Source organism: Pangasianodon hypophthalmus, chromosome 4 (genome assembly GCF_027358585.1).
Source record: "Pangasianodon hypophthalmus isolate fPanHyp1 chromosome 4, fPanHyp1.pri, whole genome shotgun sequence".
In the NCBI taxonomy this organism is placed as follows: domain Eukaryota; kingdom Metazoa; phylum Chordata; class Actinopteri; order Siluriformes; family Pangasiidae; genus Pangasianodon; species Pangasianodon hypophthalmus.
Window position 1 is genome coordinate 20,593,821 of NC_069713.1, and position 10,567 is coordinate 20,604,387.

General features: G+C 36.0%; 2 protein-coding genes across 2 annotated transcripts; both read right to left on the bottom strand.

Moving 5' to 3' along the window:
- Positions 1 to 278: 278 nt before the first annotated feature.
- On the bottom strand, positions 279 to 4,895 carry LOC113540446 (uncharacterized). The gene is made up of 7 exons (XM_026936944.3): positions 4,737 to 4,895; positions 2,861 to 2,997; positions 2,624 to 2,731; positions 2,489 to 2,542; positions 2,222 to 2,380; positions 1,098 to 1,220; positions 279 to 993 (listed from the first exon to the last, which is right to left on the bottom strand). The coding sequence occupies exons 1-7, from the start codon at positions 4,741 to 4,743 to the stop codon at positions 955 to 957; spliced, it is 627 nt and encodes a 208-aa protein (XP_026792745.1). The 5' UTR covers positions 4,744 to 4,895; the 3' UTR covers positions 279 to 954.
- A 621-nt stretch (positions 4,896 to 5,516) lies between these two features.
- LOC128316972 (uncharacterized) lies at positions 5,517 to 9,934 on the bottom strand. The gene is made up of 7 exons (XM_026936948.3): positions 9,776 to 9,934; positions 8,379 to 8,512; positions 8,148 to 8,255; positions 8,012 to 8,065; positions 7,744 to 7,899; positions 6,390 to 6,512; positions 5,517 to 6,285 (listed from the first exon to the last, which is right to left on the bottom strand). The coding sequence occupies exons 1-7, from the start codon at positions 9,780 to 9,782 to the stop codon at positions 6,247 to 6,249; spliced, it is 621 nt and encodes a 206-aa protein (XP_026792749.1). The 5' UTR covers positions 9,783 to 9,934; the 3' UTR covers positions 5,517 to 6,246.
- Positions 9,935 to 10,567: the final 633 nt, after the last annotated feature.

Below are 10,567 nucleotides of genomic sequence, written 5' to 3' on the forward strand. Positions count from 1 at the left end.
TGTGCATTAGTGGTGATTTTACTTTAAGGTTTTAAGATAAAGAAGAGTCAGGTTTGGATCTGCTCATCACCACTTTGGGTTGGGTTTGGCACTGAATGAAAGCATCTTCCAAATAAATAAATACAAAAGTGCAAATCTAAACAACTTTGAAAAGAAATGTAGGCCTAATTCTAATAAAGGAAGACGTTTGGTCTATGTACAAGATTTAAGGTGTTTAAACAGACAATGTGGATCATGATTACACACACAAAAAAAACATACACACACAAAAAAAACAGTTCATATTATATTCCCTTTATTCTTTCTGAGATGTTCATTATTGGAAAAAAACAAAACAAAAACATACACTAAACAGAGATACATCGCCATCTGCTGGGAAAAAAATAATCAGACAGCTTTACAAACACAAGATACATGCACAATGTCTTCAAGCTATATTATACTTTATGTACATTTGCACATAAGGAAAAAAGAGTTCACCATCAGGGTTAATATTTAAAAAATGAAGTGCTGTCAGTTTTGCTACATTATATCCCAACACCTCTCCACTCAATCTAATGTTTATTTATCATACCTTAAATCCCTAAAATCCTTTTTGTCCATCTTACAGCCTTACATAGAGAATCATTATTGTGAAAATAGATTTGATCAAGACAGCAAACTTCATTTGAAACACACACTGTACAGTTCAGAAACAGAAACAACTTTGTATATTTCTAAAGATAAGTGGTTTTGAAATGACAAAATATAATCTGGACCTTTTCTAAAGAAATTACAATACTAATGGAAAATTCATTATTTTTAAGGTTATTTGAACAGTTTAGCACATGACCTGTAAGTCATGTTGTATACTGTAGGCTGTATACATTTTTAAAAAAATATGTAAGTACTGTAAGTACATTTATAATGCATGTGTGTAAAACAAAACTGCAGTTAAATGGGTTGTGACTGCCGTCACTGTGGACCTGGGGGTGCGTTCACCACAATAACAGGCTGAAAGAAGAAAAAGCAGCAAAAATGAAGTTAGCACAGAGGGACACTGATACTGACCTCTTATCAAGTTTGCAGTAACAGGTGTGGTATTTCTGAGCTCTTACCACATTGTCCCTCGGTGAGCAGCACTGAATTACTTTGCAGCAGAAGGCAGCCAAGGTGGCAGAGAGAGCAATCTGAGTCACCTGCACGAGCATCTCTATTCCTACGATATGCTCATAGATGGACTGTGAGTAAGCAAAATAAATTAAAGACATGAGTCTGATCGTTGTCTACTTTATGACATACTAACTTTCTCCTTCTATTTCTAAACAAAAGGGCTATGAAATAGTTATGGTGCACTATAGAAAATTATCATCTATAACTGATAAAAATATAAAAGATGTTGATGTTCATTTTCATTTTCATCATAACTAATAAATTCAATTCATCAATTAGTTTAATTATGAGATTGTATATTATGCATAATGTAATATACTGCCTAATCAAATGTAGTCTAACTTTTTTAAAAGCATACAGAGATTTGTTGTGAATTGCGAAGATGTTAGATAAAGATTTGCATTTTCCCATGCTTAATTGTACAAACTTCATTTGTATGCAGAAATAATTTGTCCATAGAGATTGAACAAATATTGGTTGCCATTTAAACGATTCATTATGGTTTACTAGTAAAAATCTAGCCTTGGGGCCAGTATAGTGGCACAGCAAGTAGTGTTGCTGCCTCACAGTTCCAGTGTTCCTGGTTTGGTCCTGAGCTTAGGCTACTATCTGTATGGAGTTTTGCATGCTCTCCCTAATTCTGTGTGGGTTTCCTCCAGAACTACACTAAGTTTCCCCTAGGTGTGAATGTGTGCATGCATGATGCCCTGCAATGGAATGGCATCCCATACAAGGTGTGTATTCCCTCTTCAGCGCTTCCAGTATAGGCTCCAGATCAACCATGAGCAGGATAAAGTGGGTACTGAAGATGAATAAATTAATTCATCCAGACTTGTGTAAAATCCTAAATCTTCATTAATCTACACAGTTGTGGAAACATTTGGCAGGATTTTCTTTTTATTCTTTTTTTTTTTTTTGTCATTCTGTTTCTCATAAACTAGTAATGAAGTTAAGTGTAAATTACACCAGTACATCACGAAGCAATCTAAAAAGACAGCTTCAACACCATAAACTTGTTATACATAATGTACAATATATTTATAGACCTGGGCTATAAAGGCTGTCTTACCCACATTCTGTCACACATGTTTTTTTCTGATGTGCCACCGTGGTAGCTGTTCCAACAGTAGTGAAACAAGGAATGTTCTACCATTAAGCCTGAGCTAATGATGAAGGAGATCACTGAGAACACACATGCCACCACCTGCAGCCCCAAGCAGGCCTTCAGCTGTCAGAAAGCAAGAGAAAATATATTTATATGAAATAACTGTATATTGTAGAGTAATTGTAATAATATGTAAAGGTGTATGCCAGTTGAAATTTTGACTTTTCTTACTGTAGGAAGGTGAAGATTCTGTGCTGCTATTGCCACACTACCAGCTATTATGCTCTGCAGTATGAAAAGCAAATACATACCATCACACATTGCATTAGAATTAAAATGATAAAAGTGTAATGGTTTAATGCTTACAACTGAAGAAAGGATAACACTGATGATGACTGGGATGTGAGAACTATAATCCCTCCAATTCAAACCTATGGTACTCAGGAAAAAGAGACTCAGCATAATCTGTGTTACCTGTCAAAAACAGAATAACAGAAACATTGCACCTGTTTTGTGAAGAAACAGTTGTTTCAGAAAGTAGTGAGCAACATTTGTAAATTTATAAAGTGGTGAAAATGTCAGCGTTTGGTTTTATCTACACACCCCTAAAGCTTTTGGTTCTGCCTCCAGGTACTTCTGGGTTTGATAGGGGTTTTTCTGAAACTTGACCTCTACTAGTGTTCCTGTTTCACTCCCTGTGTTGAGGGCACTAGGGACAATACTCTCCATCTCACCTTCATCTGTGAAACATAAAATCAATGACACTAAGTAGAAGTAGCAGCACAGTGGTAGAAGTATTGTTAGAAAAAAATTGTTGAGGTAAAAGCAATCTTTATTAACATTTCATTTACAGATGTTTTGTAATTATTCAATAAGCAAAGTTATATGGTGGCACAGTGGGGAGCGTTGCTGCCTCACAGCTCCAGGGTCCCTGGTTCAACCCTGAGCTGGGGTTACTGAATGGAGTTTCACATGTTCTCCCTGTGTTTTTGTGGGTTTCCTCTGGCTTCCTCACAATGTCTCAAAACGTGCAGGCAGATGGGTTATTATAAATTGCTCCTAGTTGTGAATGTGTGTTTATATGCTGCCCTGCAATGAACTGCCGTCCCATCTGGAGTGAATTCAATCACCTTGTGCCCAGAGTTATTGTGACCCTGACCAGGATTAAGTGTTTACAATAGATGAACGAATTAAATAATTAACAAAAATGATCAAATTGTGTTTGATCTGTTAATATAATGTTAATGTGTTAAGATAGAAATACAAAACATTCCATTAAAAATTTTGTAGCTCTCTTTCTGAATATGATATAAATAGACACTTGTATGCCCACCATTTGCATTTATAAATGCCTCCAACCTCCACCGCCTGGACAGGTTTTGGGTTCTCTCAGTTCTTTTCGCCCTGCTTTAGACCCCCCATGCATTATTCTTGACAGACACTGTTCTTTCTGTGTTTTCTGGTTGGACATTGGTAGCTTGGCGGTTAAGACTGGATTCCTAATTGAAAGGTTGTGAGTTCACATGCCAGCAATGCCAAGCTGCTACTGCTGGGCCCTTAAGCAAGGCCCCTAACCCTCAATTGCTCAGTTGTGTAAATGAAATAAATATCCTGTCGCTCTAGAAATGAAATAAATGTCCTGTCTGCCACAAGTCACGGCAAGACTTTCTTTCAATATAGAACTATTTTCTGTTGCTTTTGCTATATGGAATGTTGACTTGTTGACTGACATGTATATTCTTAATTTTGTGGATTTTGTAGATAAAAAAAAAACCTGAGTGCAACAGACAGACAGACAGACAGACAGACTGGACAGACAGACAGACAGACAGACAGAAAGAAAGACAGAAAGACAGACAGATAAACAGACAGACAGATGGACAGACAAACAGACAGACAAACATACATACAGACAGAGACAGACAGGCAGATAGACAGACAGACAGACAAACATATAGACAGACAGACAGACAGACAAACAGAAAGATAAACAGATAGACAGACAAACAGACAATCAAACATACATACAGACAGGCAGATAGACAGACAAACAGACAGACAGACAGACAGACAGACAAACATACATAAAGACAGAGACAGACAGGCAGATAGAAAGACAAACAGACAGACAGACAGACAGACAAACATACATAAAGACAGAGACAGACAGGCAGATAGACAGACAGACAGACAGATAGATAGATAGATAGATAGATAGATAGATAGATTCGTAGAAATGGTTGTGAACTAAACTGACTCCACATTAAAAACAACTGAAGCAGCGCTGTTTTTCCTCAGCAGCTCAGACCTCCATTACTGAACAAATCCAAAGTAACTCTGTAAACCATGAAATCGCCCCAGCACTGCGTTACTGATTACACAATGACCTGAATGTCAGTCGCCTAACGGTCCAGATTCAACACTCCGCCTTACACTGTAGCATAAACAAAATGCGCTGCTTGGAAGTTTGAGAACCTACCTGTCATATTTGCTTATCCTGTGCTCTTAAATGAAGTGTATAGAGGAGGATGTTGTATAGAGAAGACTGCTGTAGAGAAGAATGCTGTGTGGTCATGCAGTGGATCTCTGCTTGTTTTCGGATTCGCTGTAACTCAGTTCCGCCCCGCGCAGAGATATTTGACCCCGAAAAACATCTGGAGTGAGAGCACATCTGCAGGGCTCAAACACAACTCTGCTGTTAGTCCTGTGTAAATACAGGGAACTAAATAAGACACACTTGTGCATTACTGGGAGGTTTTAAGATCAAATCCCAGGGCTGCCACAGAGTCAGGGTTGGATCTGCTCAACACCATGTTTGGGTTGTGTTTGGAGCTGAATAAAAGCATCTTCCAAAAGAATACATGTAAGGACACCTATATTATTCTTTTTTTTTTAATATTAAGTTTCGCAGTTGCCTATACATTAGTCAAAACTAGTTCACTAACAGGGCAAACAGGCAATGTTACCTGTGAAACAATGATGTCTGAAGAACAATAAAAGTACTAGGAATCATTATAGAACAATAGTGAAAATATTCACAAGTGCAATTCCAATTATTCAAGTACTAGATTTTTTTAAATATAAATCCAACAAACAGCCTGCAGTGGTATGAACAAATGGCAAAATCTAAACAACTTTGAAAAGAAATGTAGGCCTAATTCTAATAAAGGAAGACGTTTGGTCTATGTACAAGATTTAAGGTGTTTAAAAAGACAATGTGGATCATGATTTTTAGGATACACAACAACAAAAAAAATAGTTCATATTATATTCCCTTTATTCTTTCTGAGATGTTCATTACTGAAAAAAAAAAACATACACTAAACAGAGATACATCGCCATCTGCTGGGAAAAAAATAATCAGACAGCTTTACAAACACAAAATACATGCACAATGTCTTCAAGCTATATTAGACTTTATGTACATTTGCACATAAGGAAAAAATAGAGTTCACCATCAGGGTTAATATTTAAAAAATGAAGTGCTGTCAGTCTTGCTACATTATATCCCAACACCTCTCCAGTCAACCTAATGTTTATTTATCATACCTTAAATCCCTAAAATCCTTTTTGTCCATCTTACAGCCTTACATAGAGAACCATTATTACAGTTCAGAAAAATGACAGAAGTGACTGAAGGTATAAGTGATTTTAAAATGACATAAAATATTATCTATACCTTTTCAAAAAGAAATTATACTAACTGAATACTAATGAGGTTATTTGAACAGTTTATCACATTATCATGTAACACAGGTTGTACTGTTTGCTTTAGGCTGTATACATGCAACAAATATGTGAGTACTGTAAGTACATACATACATTCAAGTACATTGTAAGTATATTCGACATATTATTCTATAACTAAGGTTGTTATATGTATACAGCTTTAGGCTGTATACATATAACAAGTATGTGAGTATTGTAAGTACATTTATAATGCATGTGTGTAAAACAAAACTGCAGTTAAATGGGTTGTGACTCTGCTGTCACTGTGGACCTGGGGGTGCGTTCACCACAATAACAGGCTGAAAGAAGAAAAAGCAGCAAAAATGAAGTTAGCACAGAGAGACACTGATATTGACCTCTTATCAAGTTTGCAGTAACAGGTGTGGTATTTCTGAGTTCTTACCACATTGTCCCTCGGTGAGCAGCACTGAATTACTTTGCAGCAGAAGGCAGCCAAGGTGGCAGAGAGAGCAATCTGAGTCGCCTGCACGAGCATCTCTATTCCCATGATATGCTCATAGATGGACTGTGAGTAAGCAGAATAAATTAAAGACATGAGTTTGAATGTTGTCTTCTTTCTTACTACCTTACGTATTCCTCTTTCTGAACAAAACAAATTCTATCATTTGGAGAATTCAGACAAGTTTTACTATTGAGTATTTGTAATATTTAGATTCAATCAATGTTTAACAATAATTAAATGGGTTAAACTTCAAATTTTATTGGTCACACACAACCATACACAGTACAACATGCAGGGAAATGCTGTCTGTGACATAAAAATGGAATTTACATAAACGAGAATTTACTCGTATACAAGTAGAACAAGGAAAAATATAAAAAATATAATATAAAAAGTGTACAGTAAAAGATAGATGGCAGCAACAGTATATATAGTATGAGACTATATGTGGAATAAAGTGTAGATATGTGCAGTTTTATGTGCAATGCAATGCTGTGCAACATCAGGCTGAGGTAGCTGCAGTGAAATTGCTAAGTATATAATAAATATTTATAAATATGGGGGTAGTAAGGGTACATTAAAAGGAATGTAGGGGGTGTGGGTGTTATGCAAATAATCCAAGGTCTAGTCCTAGGACAACACTTTACAACATGTAAGTAATTCATGAAATGAAATAAAGACTCATGAAATTTTTATACTACTGCCTGTAAACACAGAGTTAATATATGGTATAGTTATGGTATACTGTAGTTCTGGTGGCCTATAGTAAATTATAATCTATAAACTATAATCTGTAAATGATATAAATATCAACGGAGATGATGATGTGCATTTATTCGGTTGTAACTAATGATTTCAGTCATCAACTAGTTTCCTTATGAGACTGTATATTATACATAATACTGCTTAATCAAATGTAGTCTGACTCTTTTTCAAAAGCATACAGAGATTTGTTGTGAACTGGTTACACTATGATAAGATATTAGATAAATATTTTAATTTTGCCCTTCTTAATCAGATGGCCTATTTAGTGCTTACATAGGTTAAAACAAATGAAAATATCTTGTGTTGTGATATCAGAACCACATTAAATGACTTGATTTGTTCACAGAAATAATTTGTCCACAGAGATTAAACAAACATTGTGATTTAAACCATTCATTATGGTTTACTGGTAAAAATGTAGCCTTGGGGGCAGTATGGTGGTACAGCGAGTAGTGGAGCTGCCTCACAGCCCATAGAGTTGTTAGAAATACAGTATATTTATAGACTTGGGCTATAAAGGCTGTCTTACCCACAGTCTGTCACACATATTTATTTGTGATGTGCTGTTGTGGTTGTCCCAGCAGTACTGAAATATAGGTTGGTCTAGTATTAAATCTGAGCTGATGATGAAGGGGATCACTGAGAACACACATGCCAGAACCTGCAGCCCCAAGCAGGCCTTCAGCTGTCAGAGAGCGAGAGAAAATATATTTATATGAAATAATTGTATATTGTGGAGTAATTGTAATATGTAATATGTAAATGTGTATGCCAGTTGAAAATGAGTCTTTTCTTACTGTAGGAAGGTGAAGATTCTGTGCTGCTATTGCCACACTACCAGCTATTATGCTCTGCAGTATGAAAAGCAAATGCATACCATCACACATTGCATTAGAATTAAAATGATGACTAGTGTAATGGTTTAATGCTTACAGGTGAAGAAAAGATAGCTTTGATGATGACTGGGATGTGGGAACTATAAAAACTCCAATTCAAACCTATGGTACTCAAGAAAAAGAGACTCAGCATAATCTGCGTTACCTGTCAAAAAATCAAATAAGTTTTGCATCTGTTTTGTGAAGAAACAGTCAATTCAAAAAGTGGTGAGTAATATTCGTGTGTTTAATAAAGTGGTTAAAAAGCATTTGGGTTTTATCTACACACCCCTAAAGCTTTTGGTTCTGCCTCCAGGTATTTCTGGATTCGATAGGAGTTTTTCTGAAACTTGACCTCCACTAGTGTTCCTGTTTCTCTCCCTGTGTTGAGGGCACTAGGGACAATACTCTCCATCTCGCCTTCTGTGAAACATAAAATCAATGATACTAAGTAGAAGTATTGTTAGAAACCCTGCAATCTTTACTTCAAAAAAAGCAATCTTTACTAACATTTATTTTATCTTAATTTTGATGTTTGCATGCACATTTTTGGTTTAAACATTTTATAACTTGATTGCAGGCTACTGTTTAACTGTAAGGAGCATAAAAACAGTGTGGCAGGTATGTGGTAGTACTCGTCAGATATTCCTGCAGCTCCTTTAACATTGCCGTAGGTCCCTTGGCAGCCTCCCTGATCAATTTTCATCATTTCTCCACTTGTTGATGATGGCCTTCATGGTGTACCATGTAACATCTAATGTTTTGGAAATTATTTTGTACCCCTCTCTTGATTGATACCCCTCGATAATGAGATCTCTTACATGTGTTGTAAGCTCTTTGCAGCCAATAGCTTTAGCAGTCAAATAAAATGAAGAAGATGTCAAGAAAAATCAAGAGAAACAGCTGATCTTTAGTTGGGGTTAATCAGAATCACTGTATTGGTGACAGGTGTATAATAACTTTTGAACATGAGTCTAAATGTGATTGGTTCATTCTGAGCACAGTCAAATTCCCCATTATAGAACCAGGTTATTGTAAGTTTTATTTTCTTCCATAAAATCTTTCTATTTGTTTTTCACTTGACTTTTGTTGGTTGCTAACTCTATGTCAAATTAAAGGCGGAAAAATATCTGGCATGATTTATCTTGGGTTCATTTTTTTTTACCTCACAAAACCTACAATTTTAACAGGGATGTGCAGACCTTTTATATCCACTGTATGTGTACATCATTTAAACCCCCCCCCCTACGCATTCTTCTGACATAAGCTACTCTTACTGAGAAGAAGACTTCTGTGAAAAAAAAAAACATTCTTTTTTTCGGGGCACACCCACATGTCATTTTAACTTCTTGGATTTTGTAGCTAATTTGTGAGATGGATATTTAGGTATTTGCAATTAAAAACCTTGAGGAGGTAATCCTTTGCAATCAACTCTGGACAGACAGAGAAACAGACAGTTAGATATGGTTTCTCACTCCACACTAAACATACTCCTCAACAGCTCAGACTTCCAGTACTGAACTAGTCCAGTATTACTGTAACTCTCTGTGGGTATATAAAACCATAAAATCGCCCCAGCACTGCGTTACTGATTACACAATGACCTGAATGTCAGTCGCCTAACGGTCCAGATTCAACACACTGCAGCATAAACAAAATGCATTGCTTGGAAATTTGAGAACCTACCTGCCATATTTGCTTATCCTGTGCCCTTAAATGAAGTGTATAGAGAAGGCTGTTGTGTAGAGAAGACTGCTGTAGAGAAGACTGTTGTAGAGAAGGCTGTTGTGTGTCCATGCAGCGGATTCGCTGTAACTCAGTTCCTCCCCATGCAGAGAAATTTGACCCCGAAAAACATCTGGAGTGAGAGTGCATTTGCGGGATTCAAACACTACTCTATTGCTGTAAATTGCTACTTAAAGACAGGGAGCGAAATAATTCATAATTGTGCATTAGTGGTGATTTTACTTCAGGGTTGGATCAGGGTTGGATCTGCTCATCACCATGTTTGAGTTGTGTTTGGTGCTGAATAAAAACATCTTCCAAAGGAGCAAAAGTAAGGGACTCTTGTAATGACATCATTTTAAAATCATTTTAGTTTCCCTGTCGGTATGATGCCAAATGCCATAACTGTAAATGAGTACATGTGTACATTAGTTTATTACTGACAGGGCAAAAGGGCAATGTAATTGTGAAACACTTATGACTGAAGATTTTAAAAACGTACTAGTTTGTTGAACAATGGTCAGGATATTCATTAGTAAGCTACTATTCCAATTACACAGGTTCAAGAAGGTTTTTTTAATGTAAATTCAGCAAATAGTGTTCTATGGTATAGTTATCTTGTAAAATCTAAACTATCTTGAAAAAAATATATTATAATAATGATAATAATAATAATAATAATAATAATATAATGCTCATAAAGAAAATGTTTGGTTTTTGTACAAAATTTAGGCTATTTAAAAAGACAATGTG